Source organism: Trichosurus vulpecula, chromosome 3 (genome assembly GCF_011100635.1).
Source record: "Trichosurus vulpecula isolate mTriVul1 chromosome 3, mTriVul1.pri, whole genome shotgun sequence".
In the NCBI taxonomy this organism is placed as follows: Eukaryota; Metazoa; Chordata; class Mammalia; order Diprotodontia; family Phalangeridae; genus Trichosurus; species Trichosurus vulpecula.
The window spans coordinates 74,978,390-74,998,261 of NC_050575.1; the positions used below are offsets into that span (position 1 = coordinate 74,978,390).

The following is a 19,872-nucleotide window of genomic DNA, read 5'->3' on the forward strand; positions in this document are numbered from 1 at the left end:
TGATTTTCTTCTCACTTCAAAACATTTTGTATTCTGTTTTATTTAATTCTATTCTCCTCAACAAACATTTTAAGTCCACATATGGCCAGTGCTAGGTACTAGGATACAAACAAAAACAAAAAAAAAATCCAACAGAACCTGCTCTCAAGGAGTTTACATTCTACTACTAAGGTAAAATTTATGTATACAAGTAAATACAACATAATTCTGGATGAGAGTCAGTTAGTATCAACAAATGGGAAGTTGGAAAAGTCTTCTTGTTCTTTGTCATTTAAACTAAGCCTTGAAGGGATATACAGATTTCAAAGGGGTAGAAACGAGAAAGGAGTATATTCTATATTGGAAACAGCATATAAAAAGCCACAGAGCTAAGAGATGAACTATCTTACATGGGTACAGCAAGTAGACCAGTATGGCCAGGACTTGAAGTGCATGAGAAGAGATAATGTGCAATAAGTATGGAGAGATAGGCTGAAAAAGAACATGAAGGACTTTAAATGCCAAACAGAAGAGTTCATGTTTTATCCTAGTTAAGACAAGAAAGGGACACTTAAGCTTCTTTAGAGGGTGAGTGACATGATCAGACCTGCTTTAGAAATATGAATTTGGTAGCTATGAAGGAGATAGAAAGGAGAAGAGGAGAGACTAAATGCAGGAGAATAAGTAGGCGACAGCCGAGGCCCAGCAAGGCCCGAATCAGAGTGCTTGTGGTATGAATGGAGAGGAGATGGGATTTGAGAAGCAATGCAGAAATAGAATCAATGATACATGCCAACGGATTATTCTGAAGATAAGGGAATGTTGGTAGATATGGACTGTACTCGATTGGTACTCTAAGAACATTTACAAAAATCTCCATAGTGGTAGACATGATAGAAACTCTGGGATTTGTAGCCCAACCACAAAGGGTACGTAAGCAACCAATTGGAGAATGGGAAGATATGTAACAGGCCTCCCTTAGTATACTAGCCCAATTGTGAAGCTTGTCTCCTACACAAATACAACTCTTTTCCCCCAATACTCTATCATTCCACTCTTTCCTTCTGCTGTTCAAGTTCCCAACTTTCACACTTCTTGGTGTCTGTCTTTTAGGGTAGCCATAACTTAACCACTCTTCATAGTAGTTGCCCATCTTGATGGAAGTCCCTCTATCCAGATGCTACTGGAAAAATTTACCCCAGTGCCCCTCCCATCACTTCATGGCTATGTCAAGGGTTTTTCTAAGGGGGAGTTCTATATTTGGTGGTAGTGACTGGTGAGTAAGAGTCCCCTTTTTCATATTGGGAGAAACAGAATGAGTCCCATAGAGTGCACAGGCATGGATGGATTGTAATCTGGATTTTAGTTACCATTACATTATCTTTTCCTCCAATTATACCCTTCTTCCAAACTTCCTTATTAGTACCAAGAATACCATCTTCCTTCCAGTCACCTAGGTTTTTGCAAGTTGGACAACATCTTTGACTCCTCACTTTTCCCTATATATCCAACTGGTTGCCAAATCTTATTGGTTTTACCTCCACCTCTCTCACATCTGTCTCTTTTTTACTTATATAGCCACCACTCCAGGTTAGGCCCTCATTATCTCTCTCCTGGACTCTTGCAATATAGCTTCCTAAATGGGCCTCACTGCTTTGTCTCTCCCCACTCCATTCTATCTTCCATTCATTTGCCAAATTGATATTCCTAAAGTATAGGTTGACCAAGTCACTCCCCTGGGGAGAAAATGTTTAAGTAATTTATGTGTTGACATTAGGATAAAATACAAACTCCTCACTTTGGCATTTAAAGTCCTTCATGATTGGATTCTAACCTATTTAGACTTATTTTATGTGATTTCCTCTCATGTCTGTCATTTTCTTAAAATACAGCCTGGCCATGTCACTCTCCTACACAATAGTCCATAGATCAGTCAATAAACATTTAATAAGCACCTATATGTGCTGGGCACATATAATATATAAGTGCTGGGGATAAAAAAAGGCAAAAATTAGTCCCTGCCCTCAAGGAGCTCACAATCTAACAAGAGAGACAAGAAAGAAACAAGTATGTACAAATAAGCTATATAGGATAAATTGGAAATATTTGGCAGCTTGGTGGCACAGTAGATAGAGCACTGTGCCTGGAATCAGAAAGATCTGAGTTCAAATCCTCTCAGATACTTCCCAGCTGTGAGACCCTGGACAAGTCACTTAACTTCCATTTGCCTCAGTTACCTCATTTGTAAAGTGGAGATAATAAGAACAACCTACCTCCCAAAGTTGTTTTTTGGATCAAATGAGATAATAATTGTCAAGTGCTTAGTATAGTACCTAGCATTATATGTTAATTGTTAGCAGTGGTAGTATTTAGTAATTTGGGGCAGCTAAGTGGCGCAGTGGATAGTGAGGAAACCTGTCTTCTTGACTTCAAATCTGGCCTCAGACAACTACTAGCTGTGTGACCCTGGGTAAGTCCCTTAACCCTGTTTGGCTCAATTCCCTCACCTGTAAAATGAGCTGGAGAAGGAAATGGCAAACCACTCCAGTATCTTTGTCAAGAAAACCCTAAATGGGGTCACAACTCATGTCCAACTAGACTGAACAACAAAGTAATAGTAGTAGTGGTATTTATTAATTCAGAGAGGGAAGCCACTAGAATTAAGAAAGGCTGGGAAAGGCTTCCAGAAGAAAATGAGATTTTAGTTGGGACTTAAAGGAAGCGAGGGAACAGGGAAGCCAGAAGGTGTAGATGAGGAGGGATAGCATTCCAGGCATAAGAATTTCCATTTCCAGCTGCAAAAAATGCCCAGACCCAAGAGATAGAAAGTCTTGTTTGCCTGAGAGATTGAGTGTTTTGTCCTTGGAACAGCAAGGAGGCTAGTGTCACTGGATTGAAGGGTACATGGCAGGCAGCAAGGTGTAAAAAGAAAGAAAAGGTAGAAAGGGCTAGGTGCTGAAAGGTCCAGACTCCAGGCATTGCCATCTTACCTGCAGCTGAACATTAAGAATTTGTGGGCCATGTCATCCACCAAGGTGGCACATCCTAAGGACCACTAGGACTTGCTATCTTCCCAATTGACTCCTTCTATATGTATAGTGTTTCCCATCTGAATTACATTGGGAGCAGAGACTGTTTAGCTTTTCTATTTATATCCCCAGGCCTTAGCCCAGTGTTTGCTACATGGTAAGGACTTAATGCTTTAGTCATCCATTCAGTTCAGTCTTGGCCTACTCCTAGTGACTCCATCTGGAGTTTTCTTGGCAAAGATACTGGAGTGATTTGCTATTTTTTTTTCCTCCAGCTCATTTTATAAATGAGGCAAACAGGGTTAAATGACTTGTCCAGGGTCACACAGCTAGTACATATCTGAAGCCAGATTTGAACTCAGGAAAATGAGTCTTCCTGATTCCAAGCCTGGTACTCTTTCCACTATGGTACCTAGCTGCTCCATCCATTCATTACAGATTTTCATTACATTCCTTTGCTGTAGTATTAAAATCAAAGGTGCATGGGGTGGCGGGGCTAGAAATGAAAACCAAAAATAACCACTATTATCACCAACTATCGAACTAGTGAATTAGAATAGTTCAGGGCTAAAGTTTCTCCCCAAAAGGAAACTTCCAGTAAATTCTGGAACTAGATTCAACCAATCAGGGCCGAATTCTGGGACCACATCGAGGGGAGGGGCTGGTGGGTGCTGCCCTTAGCTCCACCCCTCTCCATATTTAGTCCCTTGGGATATGTGGCTTTCAGTGGGAGGGGGCTTAATTTTCAGCGAGTAGGAAACTTGAACCGAAGCTGAAAGAATCAGCGCTGTGATTGGTTATTTTTTTCCTCTTCCCGCCCCCTCGCCTTCGCTTCCTCCTTAGGCCGGTTGAGACCCAACTTTTACTGTCCATCCGGTCGAGGAGCGCCAATCAGCGCTAAGATTCAGAGGACCCAGAGGAAAGCCCCGCCTTCCTATATATAGCTGGGCCGGACCCGAGCAGCCTCCTCAGCGCTCCGCGGCCTGGGACTGGTATCCTTCTCAGCTCGCTGGAGCCGCTGCCCCATAAACCCCCTCCATCATCTCCCCCCCGGGCCCCTCTCCTCTCCCTTATATAGTTCCCGCATTGTCCGGGACGTTTGGACTAATTTTTTCAGGGTGAGGAGAGGACAGGCCCCGGGGGGGAGGCTTGCTACTGAGGAAGAGCCGCCGCAAGGAGCTCAAGGTGAGGGGTCGGGGCCACTCAGGTCGTCGGTAGCTAGCGGTTGGAGCAGTTGGAAGATTTATGGAATTGCTGGGGCGGAATGGGATGGGCCGGGGGACGCCCGGTGGGCCGCGGTGGAGGGCTTTGCACCCGGGGGGGGGGAGTGTGCAGGCTCTGAATTCAGGAGGTTCAACACATACAGCACCGCCCATTTCTCCCCCCGACACCCCAGTTCTCTCTCCCTGAGTCTCTGGTCTCGTCACCCAACTCCGGTTGCAGTTGGTGGCCTTCTCCACCAACTGCAAATCTGTCAGTTTTCCTTTCCTTCCCCGCCCCCAGGCTTTTGTTTCTACCCCCGACCTTGTCTCTTTCCCCGCACACCTGTCTCCGCATAAACCCTGTCTCTCCCCACCGAGCTCTGTCTCTTCCCCCAAAGTTCCCTGTCTTTTCCCCAGATCTCAGTCCTGTGCCTCTATGTCTCACCTCCAGTTCCACCCTCCTCCTGGTCTCTCTTCGTCCCCAGTCCCACTCCTCTAGTTTCTTTCTCTTTGCCCCCCGCCCCTTTCTCTTTCTTTCTCCGGCCCCCGGCCTCTCCTCCATTCCAAGTCCCTCTTCTCCCAGGGGGGCCACTTTGTGGGAGCACTAGCCTGGACTTGTCTGAGCCAGGTGGAATTGGAGGCGTTGCCCACCCAGCACACGTGTCTCGCTCCTCCCCCTATGGCAGTAATATAAGGGGCGGTGACTCGTTGGGGGGAATAAAAGAAAGTTGATGAAAGGCTTTGATGGTTTCTCAAGTTTGCTCAGTCGTCCCCTCTTTAACATCAGCCATCCTCATCCCAAGTAGACACTGGGGAGAAGTCCAGACCTATAGCAATACCAAGGAAAGAGGTGCCCCGCCGCCACTCCCCTTTTCAGACCTCTTGTCTTACTGCTCCTTCTCGGTCTTGCACTATATATAGATGATAGAGGCACTGGTAACAACTGAAGCTCAGAAACTGCTGCACCAGCTGAATGTCCTGTTGGAACAGGAGTCTAGATGTCAGCCAAAGGTCTGTGGCTTGAGACTAATTGAATCTGCTCATGATAATGGCCTTCGGATGACGGCAAGACTGAGGGACTTCGAAGTGAAAGACCTTCTTAGCCTAACTCAGTTCTTTGGTTTTGACACGGAGACTTTTTCTCTAGCTGTGAATTTACTGGACAGATTTCTATCCAAAATGAAGGTATGTTTTAAAGTATCTCACACTGAATGCTACTTGATTTGGGGTATCCGAGATGAAATTGTTTGAGTTGATTTATGTCCAGGATCCACTCAACTAGCATTTTTAAGTATCTATTAGTTGCTAAGCCAGGCTGGGGATACAGAGACAGACCAAAACAGCCCCTGCATTTAAGTAGTTTACATTTTATTGGGAGAGTGGGCATGTTAGTCTCTTATTTATGTATATATGTGTAATAAAATATATGCAAAATAAACTTTATAAACTTGACCTTTTTCTTTAGTCATTCTGTTAAAAGATTATTATACTGTTCACTAATATTACTTACAAAAAATAAAGGTGACCCATAATTACTATAAATTTGGACAGTAACTTAGAACTTTAACAATTAACTTTAGAATTCTCTGAATAACACATTTATGCATTTTAACAGAATTGCTGTTGAATTAGGGCTACTGGGTATTTGACTTTTTATGTTATTGTTAAAATATAAAATATTTTGAGGGACAAATTACAAGATTGAAAGTAAGAATTATGGGGTGACCCATGAGTATTCAGTGTTCCAGGTGGTTCCACTTCAGCTTCCTTAGAGATTGTCTGTCTTTATGAACCATTTCAATCATGAAAGATGGTGGTCCTACTCTTGATGACTGGGCAGATTCATAGGATCATAGTTCTAGAAAAGGCCTCTTTTTTTTTTTTACAGATGTAAAAATCGATGTCACACAAGTAGAATCAGATAGGAGTTGAATCCAGATCCTTTGACTCTAGACTCTTTAGTGCCTCCTTCCATCTGTAGGCAATTAAGTAAAAAGACTTGTTTTTAAGAGTCCTCGTTTGTGACATTTCTGTCTACCCCAGAAAATGAAAATAACCTGCTAACTTTTGGTACATAGCCCAGAATGCATTTTTTAAAGATTGGCATATTACTCACCAAATCATTCAACAAATTATTGTTTGCTATAAATTACAAAAGATACAAAGCTGACCAAGAGTTTAATGTGAGCCTCACAAATAATGAGGCTGGGGAGAAAGTGCCATAAGAGGTATTAAATAATTGATACCAGGATTCAGAAGGGGGAGCCATTAAATCTGGTCTGGGGGATCACTTAGGCTTTGAAAGATAGGTAGGATTTCACCTAGCCGAGACTGGGAATAGCATGTGTGATTGCTTTTGTTCATAAGTATTGTGTAGCATCACAAACTTCATAGTTGTGTGAATTGAATGTACTTCATAATCTGAATAGCTTAAAAAAATGCTTTCTAGAAAATTAAAACCTAGCTGCATTGATTTGAGAATTAAATGCTTAGAATGGGACAGCACCTTTCTTCTAGGTGTATAAATAATGTTCTCTAGGGAAGACAAAACTTGGAAACTGTGACCCAACTACTATTACTTATTAATATTATAATAATACTAAATTATTCTAGGTTGACCAGAAAATATATTTTCATAAAAATGCTTTATGTAGGAAAACAAATTTCTGTGATTAGAATCTTACCGGGTATAGAATGCTTCCTTCACTTGCTAATTTTGTTCATCAGTGCCAATGATGCCAAGGTCCGTACAGATTATATAGCCCTTAGTGGGCAAGTCATTTGTGTTCCACAGTCACAGATTATACTTTTCCAGACAAATCAATTTAAAAATTCAGGTGGGAGATGAGAATGAATGGAACTGTTTAAATTTATCACTTATAATCATAAAAAATAGCCCAAAGTATTTGCCATATGGAGGTGGAATCCAGTTTGTCTTCTCTATAAAAAAAAAGGATGATAATAAAAATTAAGTTGCTTAGAAATGTTAATATGTATTTGATTTTAAAATCATGGAGACTCAACATTTTGGATTGATTCTTTAGATGTGGAGTCTCAATATTTTGTGTTTGTTTTGTAGGTACAGCCCAAACATCTTGGATGTGTGGGATTAAGTTGCTTCTATCTGGCTGTGAAATCGACAGAAGAAGAGAGAAATGTCCCATTAGCCACTGATTTGATACGAATAAGCCAATACAAATTCACAGTTTCTGACCTGATGAGAATGGAAAAGATTGTGTTAGAGAAGGTGTGTTGGAAAGTCAAAGCTACTACTGCCTTTCAGTTTCTACAGCTCTATTATTCACTCATTCATGAAAACTTACCATTTGAAAGGTATGTAATCTGTACTTTAAAAGTAGAGTTTTACAAAATATTGTGGTACAATTTCCACACACTGGTCATTAATACTATGAAACAATTTAATCATTAAGACATTTTAATACTAAAAAAGACAACTGATGGAATGCTATTTTAGCTTTCTGCCCCAGTAGCTAGGTATCCATTTAAAAAAATCAAATGTGAAGATAGTAGTTGTTAATACCTCTCTATAAGTCACTGGTGGATAATCTTTGGTCCCTCTCACAAAAGAGCTTGTGCTTTATCATATTTTTCAGCTCCAGACTAAAACTTTCCAGCTTAGAATCTTTCATAAATCAAAGAAAGAACTTCAATGGACGCTTAAACTCCACAGCGTTTTTAGAGTTAAAAAGATAATTTTGGTTTCTGTGGCATGAAGACAATTCATATGACGAAAGCTAGGCATTAGTAATTAAGATTTCTATATTTTGTTTTTGGAGACATTCAGAAATGTCACTAGAACTGAACAGCAATTTTTTTTAGCTATAATAGTCATGTTGTAAAAGAAAACAGACCAAAAAAAGCCTCAAGAAAGATAAAGTAAAAAAAAAAAATTGTACTTTAATCTGTATTCAGATACAATCAGTTCTTTCTATGGGGATGGATGGCATTTTTCATAAGTCCTTCAGAGTTGTCTTGGATCATTGTACTGCTGGGAATAGCTAAGCCATTCACAGCTGATCATTTTACAATATTGTTGTTACTTTGTACACAGTATATTTCACTTTGCATCTGCCTATGCAAGTCTTTCCAGGTTTTTCCGAGAGCATCCTGCTCATCATTTCTTACAGTACAGTAGTATTCCATCATAATCACATACCACAACTTCTTTGGCTATTTCCCCAATTTATGGGCATCCCCTCAGTTTCTAATTCTTTGCCCTTTCCCCGAAAAGAGGTGCTATAAATATTTTTATACATACAGGTCCTTTTCCTTTTTTTTAAATCTCTTTAGAGATACAGACCTAGTAATGGTATTGAAAGATCAAAGGGTATGCATGGTTTAAAGCCCTTTGACATAGTTCCAAATTTCTCTACAAAATGGTTGAATCAGTTCACAGTTGAATCACTCCACCAACAGGGTATTAATGTCTCATTTTTTCCATACCCTGCCCCCCAACATTTGTTATTTACCTTTGCACTAATCTAATAGGTATAAGGTTGTATTGCAGAATTGTTTTAATTTGCATTTCTCCAATTAATAGAGTATTTTTTATATGCCTTTGATTGAATAGCATTAGGAAGCAAGTTCACTTAGTTAATAGATCATTTTCTTGCTATGATTAAAAGTTTATGATAATTTTCTGAAATTTTTATCTTTTGACCTGACAGTCAATTTTGTACAGATAATTTTACTTTATTTCTTCTTTTAAAGGAGAAAGAACCTAAGTTTTGAAAGACTGGAAGCTCAGCTTAAGGCATGCCACTGTAGGATTATGTTTTCTAAAGCAAAGGTAAATACTTTAAGACTAAATCTATTGATATAAACCTGCTTTTACATGTAACATTTCTTACAAATTTTATCTTCTTTAGCCTTCTGTATTGGCATTGTCTATAATTGCGCTGGAGATTCAAGCACAGAAATTTATAGAATTGACAGAAGGAGTAGAATGTCTTCAGAAACATTCCAAGGTATGTATTTGTCATTTGCTCAAATCCATGTAATAACTGACCATTTGTTAATATATCTCCTAAAGCAAAAGAAATGTTGTATATTTAATAGATATTTCAGTAGATCATTTTTTTCAGATAAGGAAAATACATATATTTCAGCAATAATTTAAAATGCTTTCATGCAGATAAATTGCAGAGATCTGACCTTCTGGCAGGAACTTGTAGCAAAGTGCCTAACTGAATACTCATCAAACAAGTGTTCTAAACCAAATGTTCAGAAGTTGAAATGGATTGTGTCTGGACGTACTGCACGTCAGTTGAAGCATAGTTATTACAAAATCGCTCATCTTCCAACAATCCCTGAAACTGGGTCTTAATAGGTAATCTGCTTCTAAATTATTTTTGAAATAAGTATCTATTAGTGCTGTAATTTTTCCACTTAAATGTTCATATGTCATTTGAGAAACCTTATAAATGAGATTAGATTGAGAAAGGTAAGGGGACATTGACCTTCCTTTAAAGATACCGGTGATTTGAGTATCTACTATGTGCAAAATAGTGCTATACAGGAGTTTTTCTGTCTTTGGGGTTTTTTCTATATTATTGATGTACCTAAAGCTTTGCATTTAAACATAGAATCAGTGGGATAAGGAATTTTATGATGGTAGTATTGTTTTCTATAGCCATCCTCAGCAATTTTATACAAATGACAAATTCAAGAAAACACAGTTCTTTAAAAACATCTTAAGCATGAACAAAACCATAGTGAATTGAAATTACCATCAAAAGTTCATTCATTTTAAAATGGAAATTGCTCAGAATGTTCACTTGTGAAATGTATCTGAGTGGCATATTTTTAATTGTTTCTGTCTATACATGATATAACTCCAATGTAATTTAAAGTTCTGGATTGAAGGCCCTTCCCTTTGAAAGCTTTTCATACAATACAGCCCCAGGTGTCCTGCTTTCTGAACTAGAAGCTTAGAACCATGGAAGCTTCTTTTGGGGAGTTATAAGCTTAAGACAAATGCATCTGTAAATGTAGTTCACTCTGTAGATCATATCTGCTTTATACTAATCTTAATATGATACTTAGTGGGAGAAAAAAGATCTATTATTTTTGGATTTTATCTCCTTCACTTCTTCCCTTTTCAGTCTCCCATCAAAAGTTCTTTTTAACCTGTTTAAAAAAAAAAGTGAATTTGTTTTTTGTGCTTTGTGAGTTTCATTAAACCCCTAGGTAATTGGGAGGTGTCACCAACAAAAACTATACTACATAATCCAGATTGTCAGATAAATCATTCCATCGTTTAAAGTTCTTGAAATAGTTTATGATTCCAAAGCTTTAGATATGAACAAGTCATTTTACAATTTATTATGTGCATGTACTTTTGTAGGCTTGTAATTGCTTATTTCCTTTGTCTCAATAGGATTCTTGTGGTGAAGAAATTTCACTATTTTGAAGGCTAATTTCACATCAGAACTGTGGACTCCAATATTAGAATGGATTTAAGCTGTGAAGCCTGAAACATAGCAACTAGGTTAGCATCGATGTTTTCAGACTTGTGAGGAAAACAGGCTATAGTTGGAAATTGATTATGTGTGCTGCAGTTGGAAAAGTGTTCAAGACTAAATTATGATCTTTTTTGAAGCATGTTTATAAAAACTAAAACTCAAATGTGAAACCCTAATGTAGAATAAGGATGGGAGACTGTACTGTGAACTGACAGTTAATATTGATCCAATCTTGTAGTGTCCGGATCAGTATACTGATTATAGGTAGTATTGATGGCAAGGTGTGATTGATTTTAATTGATGTTATTTGAATTGTGATGCAAGTTCATATCAAAACAGATCAACTTCAGAAAAATGGTATGATGCACTTTAGTGTAGTCAGGGTTACTAGTCTTTGAGGCAGTATAAACAACCTTGTTAGAGCCTTATACAGCTAGATAATCTAATAACTCTAAAGATTTATTTTTGTTTGGCATATTTTTCATTTAAATTTGATTATAAAATTCTATTAGTTGTAGACAGACATGTTAAATTTAAGTGATCTTCAACATTATCCTAGGGAACAAGTGATACGGTATACAAAGTTTTATACAGAATGATTTTTATCTCAATATCTAGCCCCTTAGAAAACAAATTTCTCTTACTACAAGCAACTCTTATAGTCTTGCAGATCTGAAACCTCAGCTGTGCCCTTCTAAAGCAATATATGCTAATGCTATCACTCTAGAGCTTTTAAATAAGGATTACAGTTGGTATGAAACCGGACCATTAGTATAGAGCTTTGTATTTAAAAGCAGTACATATGGGTATGCTATTGTCACAGTGCTCCTGTAATAATTCAACTTGGAGACTAAAGTGAGTTGTCTATCCAGATTCAAGTAAGCAGCAATTTAATTGACTAATTATGTGGCAGGTGGAGCACTTAAGGCTAGTTGTAGGTTGTAGGTTAATGAATCTAAATTGACATATAGGGTTGGGAAAGCATATAATTAATCAGTGCAATATATAGTTTAATTTCCACAATCGCTATAACTAGTTCAAATTTCCCTTTGACATCATGTTGTGGGGAAAAAAATCTTCCCTTTAAAGATAAACCAAAGAACCACAGTATGTCTCATGTCTTATGCTTCATTTTGTAAAGCCTTTTGCAGATGCACTCTTCAGTTACTCCTAAACACCTGATTCATTGAAGAATTTCCTTTCTAATTCATCAATGCAAACTTAAGTTGGCTGAAGTAACCTAACAAAAGTACCATTATGTTCTGGTACTAAGAAAATGACCTTTCAATAAAACTATTGAAATGCATTGTCTGGAATGTTTTGTACATACTTAAAATTATCTCCAAACTGCCGGTTGGGTGCTAACAAGAACGAAATTTAGCAAATAAGTTCTACTAGGTCCTGGTACGTGGTATAGACAAAAGAGCATTGACCTGGGAATATGGAGTCTTGACTGCTATTTCAAGCCCTGTGAGACTTTTATGTGACTACAGATAAGTAACACTGGATTTTAGGATAGAAAGGACCTCAGAAATATCCAAGTCCAGTTTGTATTTGAAGAATCTTTTTTACATGCCCTGCTTAAAAAGACTTCCAGAAAAGGTGACCCAAAATGAAGTAGCCCATTTTACTTTTGGACAGCTCTGGTATGAAGTATTTTCTTAACAAGATAAAACCTACCATTCTGCAATTTCCATTTTAGTGTTCCTACTTCTGACCTCTGAAGAAGTAAAAAAAAGCCTGTGACAACTCTTGAAATACTTGTAGATAACAAAGTGTAGGTAAACTCTGGAGTTACAGAACTATACAATGGAAGCCAGGAGGTCTCTTAACCTTTTTTGTGTCATGAATGCTTTAGCAATCCAATGAAACCTGTGGACCTTTGGAAAGGAAAAATTTCAAATGCATAAAATCTTTAAGATTATGAAGGAAATCAATATACTGAAAGTTATCAATATTTTATTTTTATGTGTATATATTTTAAAATAACCCCAGGTTAAGAACCTGTTTTAGGTAAAGAGACTAAAAGAGCCTGGAATTTGGGTTTCCCTACTGGCCACCTTTAATGTATTCACTACCAAGAAAAAAATATCTACTTGGGTTGTAGAGCATTTAGTAATCTATTGTGGGTAATAAAAGTAATATTGGGCCTCGGTCCTACCTACTCAGCAAAAAGAGATTGGAGGCTTAAAGGACTTAAAATTATCCTTGGCTTCCATTGATCTTTTATTTCCCAAACAATCAGTTATATCCCAATACTTGGTACTATAGTTTATACAAAATTATAGGAATAAATATCAACAGTCTGATTTTCATAAGTGATTTGGTAGAAACAAAATTAAACTGTTCTTGGCTTACACAGGGTAACTTTTACCCCTAATGATCCTCTTCAGATTCCTATGACTATCCGGGGGAAAGCTGATTCGCTGAAGTTTGTTTATTGGGTTACATTTAGGTTCATAAGAAAGATACTTTGTTTACATCATGTTTTTAAACTACATTTTTGTTAATTTAACCCCTTATCTCCCTCTTCCCTCATGCACATAAAAAATAAGGCATTTAACTTAACTGAAACAGCTACATTTCATAGGAATATTTTACCAGTTTGAGAATCAGACTTTTTATTTTTCCATCATTGTTGGATTTTGAAGTGAATCATTTCCCTTTGGTACTCTAAAATTGGTGGGTAACACTTATTCCATTTTTGGAATTAGAAAGCTTTATTGACAGTTATTCTGAGTTACAGTTTTCCAAAGAAAAATTTAATTTCCTCTGAAGGCACACTTGAGCTTTGCATGATTATGGCCCACTGCTTAACAAATTAATAAGAGTTCAAGACCTGTTTAAAATGTCCTGCTGAGCCAAGTAAGTCCAAAAAAAGATCCATTTCTCCAAAAAAATTTCCATTGAAATTCAGAATGTTTTCTATGTAAACTACATTTTGAATGCATTCTTTGAAGTCATATTTAAATTTTTTTTTTCTTTTTTACAATTCTCATTCAGTTGTGTAGGCAAATGTAATTTTCTTCAATCACATAATCCAATCCTTTTACATTGGCAACATCTTCTAGGATCCATGGAACATAGTTAAAAATGGCAGTTTTTATTTTTCGAGACTAGAAAAATCTGGTCCACCTTTACTGTAGTTTCCTGAGATTTCTGCTCCACTGAAGTCAAAACCAGGGTTCTGAAAAGAGGGAAGAGATTACTAAATTTACATCTTTTTATATAAAGTTTATGTACAACATTGAAGTGAAGAATGAGCCCATGTACTGCTAGGCAAGTATCTCAAGGCACTTACATTTTCTTACCTGGATATAACATGTTCATATTAAATACAAAATGCACATAAAGTGCTGCTTCATTGGGGGCAGCAGAAAAGGAGTCTTAGAAGTAGTATTTTATGGGGAATTTGAAGGGAACCCTTAGGGATTCTAAGGAGGAAGTAAAGGGAGACTTCAAAGCATTGGGGAAATGGCATGAAGGCAAGGAGATGCAAGTAATGCAGACAAGTAAACAGGTAAGCAAGTTAGCCTGAAAAGATTGGTTGAAGCAAAAACATGAAGGACTTTAAATGCCAAACACAATAATTTTTATTTTATCAGAGACAATGAAAGCCATTAAAGTATTTTTGAGCTGGGGAGTGATGGAAGGCTGGGCCATAGATTTGGTAGGCTCCTGGACAGAAATGACAGTTGAACCCATGGGAGCTTAAGTAGATTACTAAGAAAAGAAAATGGGGAGAGAAAAGCCTTGGGACAGACTCTCAGTTCATGCACAGGGTTTAGGGCCATGGATGATGATCCTGGAAAGGAGATTGAAAAGGACTGGTCCGATAAATAACCAAGAAGAAGCAACTTCACGAACACCCAGAAAAAGAATCTCCGCAAGGTAGACTGAGAAAAAGCCACTGGATTTAGCACTAAAGAGCTCACTAATGATCCTAGAGAGACTTTTTGATTGGGGATATGGAGATGGAAGCCATGTTGTCCAGTTCTGGAAACAATTCATATTATAATAATACTAGATACAAGAGAATCTGACCAGAGAAGAAAAAGGATTTGTAGATAACTATTTAGATTGGATTACAAATTTGCAGTGGACCCAGGTGGCCCAGTTTTAAGACTTTCTCTAGTAGAGTTCAGCAACTGGGCAAGTAGAAGCGAGGTGGTGGATGATGAGAATAATCCAAGACAGGAGTTTGGAAAGAAAGGAGCATTGACAAGACAGCAGAACAAGGGACTCAAGGGTTGAGGATGGTGTAAAATTGAACTGGTTGAAAGATTTTGATGGGAGGGAAGTTAAGACCAAAACTGGGGAATAACCTGGAATAACAGAGAGAGGTGAGGTTTCAGTGAGTACTCAGAATATATTTTGGGAAGATGAGGTACAGAGACAACTGTAAAGACAAGAGGTGATAAGAGGAAAAAAATTATGGACTGAGGAGGTGATGACATGATTTGTCTATGTGTGGCTGAGGTGAAATGAAGGAGCAAATCATGGAGGAGGAGGCTGATAGGAAGCAAGAGTTATTGACGAAACATCAATATGTAAGCTGAAGTCTTCAAGTATTAGGACAGGAACTGGGATAGAAAGAAAGAATAATATTAAGAGCCTGGTACTGAACTCCAGGATAAAGAGAATGATCTGAGGTCAGTAATTGCTACCAAAATCTGGTTGAGTGACATATCTGGACTAAGTGAATTTCATAAGAGATGTAACTAAGTGACATAGTATATGAATGAACACTTTTAAAATGAATAAAGTAAAGGCTTAGTGTGTATAGTAATAGCTGTCATGTGGATTTAACACAGGCTGAATACAGGAATTCATAAATTCATGTGACTTACTTCTTTTTGGAATCTCTCCAGGGTAAGTTTCCTTTGCATTTGGTCCTGTACCCAAGGATCAGCTGCATATTCAGTTTCTAAGAGAGAGGTCCAACAATTTGCTGCATCTCTCTTTGTCTTGGTAAGAACGATGCGGACCATTTTTCTGTCCTCTATGAGAAAAATTACAAATTATGAAATTATAATTTATCATTACATTTGTTTTTTTAAAATCCTTCAAGTTATCATGGGAATTTTTTTTCAACAAACTCTGGTTGCTATGCTTTTAAAGTTGTAAGGACAAAATAATTTGGTTTAGAGGGCATGGGGCTGGGGTGGTGGGGGTCTGATCCAGAAACAATATATGCCAAAAATATGCCAAATGGAGTTTTCAAATGTAGCAAATACCCTTACCTAATGTCCACGTTCCCTCGTCAGCTATTGTAGAATCAAAGAGTTTGCCCTGAAAAGAGAAATTTGCAAGATTGCCCTAAAATGTTGCAATTCACCAAATATATAAAATCAGTTTAAAAAAAATTTTCATGATTTAATGTATACATCATGATTTTTCAATCCTTCCATATTATCACAGAGAGGCAGAGTAGCATAATGGATAGTGAGACAGCCTTAGAATGAGGAAGATCTGGGTTCAAGATTTCTCATATCCTGGCTGTGTGAACCTAGGTCAGTCACTTAATCTCTTGGTGCCCCAGTAAACTCTAAGAGTAAAGTCTCAGAACAGTTGTAGATTTGCACTGGTAGAGGGAATTTCTTTATTAGGTGATCCCTACACCAAGGAAATGACAAGTCCAAACCAAAATAAAACAAAACTAAACAAACCCCAAACGCTGCTTTATTATGCCAATGTTGACTCAACATATTGATAGGTATCAGCTGCTGGGACTAACTGTATTACTATAACACAGTAGTAAACTCATAGTAAACTGGATGGAGATGGAGAAAGGCCCTTAAGCACTTTGAGACAAGTATGGATAGACTGGGATTTGCATCACTGAAGAAAATATCCACAGATCAGAGTATAAGAGCTTATTTTTTTAAAAAACCATCAAATTTTTAGCAGTTTACTTAATTCCTATACACAGGAAAAGTATATAAGAAAACTTTCCTTAAGAAAATTTAGGGTTTTAAACTCTTGGTGCAGACAGATTGAACTCTGTTTTTTACAACCATGCCTAACATAAGGTAGACGGAACCAAGTAAAACTGAAAGTCTTCCTAATTATAAAACTAGGGCATTTCTGTTTTTCAGCAGATGGGCAGACACTTCAGGTCACATCTTGAGCAAAGCCATAAAACTAGTAAGACTTTATAAAGAGATAACCTTATAATACTTTATAGAGTTTATAAAGACTCTATATAAAGACTCTTTATAAAGAGATAATTACCTTAAAAATTTTTAAACTAGTGTCCTGAATATTCCTTAAGAGATGAACATGGAGACTTGAACTCAATCCAGAGAACCTCTCACTGAGACAGAAGTGAATGGATGCTCCAAGCTTCCCTTTCCCTTTCCTAAAATAACTTTACTAATAAACAGCTGTCTGTTGGGAAAGCTATAATTAGAATGGTACTAAAGAGATATGAGATATAATATTTATGATATGATAGTTATGAGATTTGTAAAGAGATTTTGTTATATAAAATTTAAAATGTTTCTAAAAGAACAGCAACCAACTCCCCCCCCCACCCCGCTTATTAAACTGCTACTTGATAGATCAAAAAACATAACTTTTAAAGAAATGTAAAGAGCCTTTTTATCTGAGAAGACATTTATGAAGAAGCCAAAATATGCTAAGTTTTTAAGGTTTTAAAATAAGGAAACTTTTCTAGAAGCTATGTGACTCCATAAAGGGCTGAAATTGCCATATAATTTTGTTATAATTCAGTGTGTTTTGTATAAATTCCCCTTTACTTTGCAGTGCTCAAGGTCCTTTTGCATTTTTTTTTTAAAAGACACCTCGGAAAATTCAATTTGGTAACATTAAATACCCAGTGTGTACAAAACCTAAAATTAGGTGCTGAACCAAGTTTTGATAAGATATTATCATTAATCTATCTTATACATCCAGGAATAGGAAAAAATTTAACTTCATCATATGGATTTAATTAAAGTACTATTTTTCAGGGAAAAAAAGTCCATTGTCTTGCATCCCATGAAGTGCCTTTCTCATTAACAAAAGAATGGGTGCAGAAATATAATGTATTGTATAGATGTTAGATCCTAAGTCAAGTTCAGATTCACAGAAAAAGTAAGTTTAGAGGAGGTGGTGGGGAGGGAAGATTAAATTATGTTTGGGACATAACCAGATAGCACAGTCCAAAGATTTGAGTAATTTGCATCTGGATGGTAGTTGAACCCAAGAGAGCTGATTAGATCAATGAAATGGTGTCAAACTTGAACAGCAACTTCAGCTCACTACGCAAATGGTACATAAGGGTCCCTTCTGGCTACATATTAAGAAAACCACATACACACATTATCTGTTTTACTGCATTTTTATTTTGTTAAATATTTCCCAATTACATTGTAATATGGATCCTTGCTATTTGACACTTGATCTGAAGGGCCTAGGAAGACATCCTTAGTTATGCAAAAGGAGGTGGGTGATAAAAATAAAGACACCAGCCACAGTACATGAGTATTCTATACATACACAGATATTTCTGAAAAGGTGGTGGTGGGGAAGTAATTTTAAAAACTGAATATTTTGAACTTACTATAGTTTATTATTTAAAGGACTTAGCACAGCTCAGCAGAAAGATCACTGGATTTGGTTGGTATTAGAGGACCTAGGTTTGAATCCTGGTTCTCCCATTTATTGCCTATGTTACTTTAGGCAAGTCACTTGACCTGAGTTTGCTTATCTGTAAAATAAGGGAACTAGATTAAATGGCTTCTAAAGTCCCTTCCAGCTCTAAATCTATGACCCTATTACAATACCTGTACGACTTGGGGCAAGTAAGGAGATTTTCTTGACCTCAGCTTTCTCATCTGTAAAAAGCAGGGGTTGGACTAGATGATTTCTGTGAGGTTCCCTCCTGCTCTAGATCTAGAGACTATGATATTTGTCCTAAGTGTGGCACATTTTCTCCAGAACCGATCTTCTCAACTCCTATCAATCTGTACTTTGGGCTGCACTCGACTTCGAAGTTTTCGAGAACAAAGGGGTAAGGAATTCACAAGATTCCTCCAAGTCACTTCTAAATGTTCCCATGGTAACTCTGGGCTTCTGACAGCTTGGTTTCAGGGAGTACAATGAACTATACCGGAAAAAGAGCATCCTCTTTCCTAGGCCTAAAACCCCTCTTTGATAAGGCTAGAGGAGTTCGGTCACCCACTAGCATGCGGAATAATAATAATGAAAGGGCTCGAGGAAAGCTTCCTTTGGAAACGATTAAGAAATCTCTGCCTTAAGCCCTGGAAGGCCATGGAAATGAAGTCTCACGGCGTGGTTCCCGGGGAAAGAACGGGGACTCAAGACGCGGTTCGGCTCCGATACCAGAGGTCGGTCCCTTGAGGCTGGGACCCACGATGCGGATGAAGGGCCGCCCCCTACCTTCAGAATCTCCTGGCCCCGCACGGCTAGTTCCACATGTCGACTCTGCAGGCCGCACTGGATCTCTTGAGCACGAGTGCCCGGTGGCACTTGGACCTCGATAAACACCTCCTCTAGGGTCTGGTACCACTGGCCCCAGGGCGTCCCACAAGGCACCACCCCGCTTCGCTCTTCAAATGGGGCAGACATGCTTCCCTCGGATCCCAGTGACCCTTTCTTAGTGCCAACCAAGGTTCCTGGGCGCAGGCGCAGAAGTGTCTCCGTCCACCCGGCCCATAGGTCATGGCGCACGCGCACGGTTCTGTGAAGTTAGGGCGGAAACTAGAGTTTTATCCATCGCGGTGACCATCTTGGTAACTGGCAGAGGGGAAGCAAAAGAACTAATATTCTGAAGAGATTTTGGAGGAAAATTTGCACAAAAAGAACAAATAAGGGAAATATTAGGAAATGGTAAGGTGGAGAGATAGAAAAGTCAGGCGAAATTCATTAGGCTTTCAGATATTCAGTTGCTATTAACAGCGATTACAATCATTGATTGAAATGCGCTTGCGCACACTGTCCGCGCACTTAGCGCCAGAATCCATTCCGGAAATAGCGATTACCAACCACTGCCCCCCATTCGCTGAGTTCCTCAAACAGCGAACCTTGCGTGCTTGTCCACCTAATTGGTTGGCAGGAGGGTATTCGCGCATGCTCCCAAATGCTTCCTGCGAGGATTGGTGCAGTAGAAGGAGCAGACGTTCTGATTGGCTCCTCTTGAGGAGGGAGGGG

General features: G+C 38.2%; 2 protein-coding genes across 2 annotated transcripts; one reads left to right on the top strand and one right to left on the bottom strand.

Annotated features, from left to right (window-relative positions):
- Nucleotides 1-3,647: 3,647 nt before the first annotated feature.
- On the top strand, nucleotides 3,648-12,001 carry CCNG1 (cyclin G1). Its single transcript, XM_036750951.1, has 7 exons — nucleotides 3,648-4,193; nucleotides 5,132-5,395; nucleotides 7,290-7,543; nucleotides 8,942-9,020; nucleotides 9,100-9,198; nucleotides 9,366-9,560; nucleotides 10,611-12,001. The coding sequence occupies exons 2-6, from the start codon at nucleotides 5,132-5,134 to the stop codon at nucleotides 9,555-9,557; spliced, it is 888 nt and encodes a 295-aa protein (XP_036606846.1). The 5' UTR covers nucleotides 3,648-4,193; the 3' UTR covers nucleotides 9,558-9,560; nucleotides 10,611-12,001.
- Nucleotides 12,002-12,894: 893 nt separating this feature from the next.
- NUDCD2 (NudC domain containing 2) lies at nucleotides 12,895-19,352 on the bottom strand. Its single transcript, XM_036748104.1, has 4 exons — nucleotides 19,102-19,352; nucleotides 15,939-15,987; nucleotides 15,546-15,697; nucleotides 12,895-13,882 (listed from the first exon to the last, which is right to left on the bottom strand). The coding sequence occupies exons 1-4, from the start codon at nucleotides 19,288-19,290 to the stop codon at nucleotides 13,799-13,801; spliced, it is 474 nt and encodes a 157-aa protein (XP_036603999.1). The 5' UTR covers nucleotides 19,291-19,352; the 3' UTR covers nucleotides 12,895-13,798.
- Nucleotides 19,353-19,872: the final 520 nt, after the last annotated feature.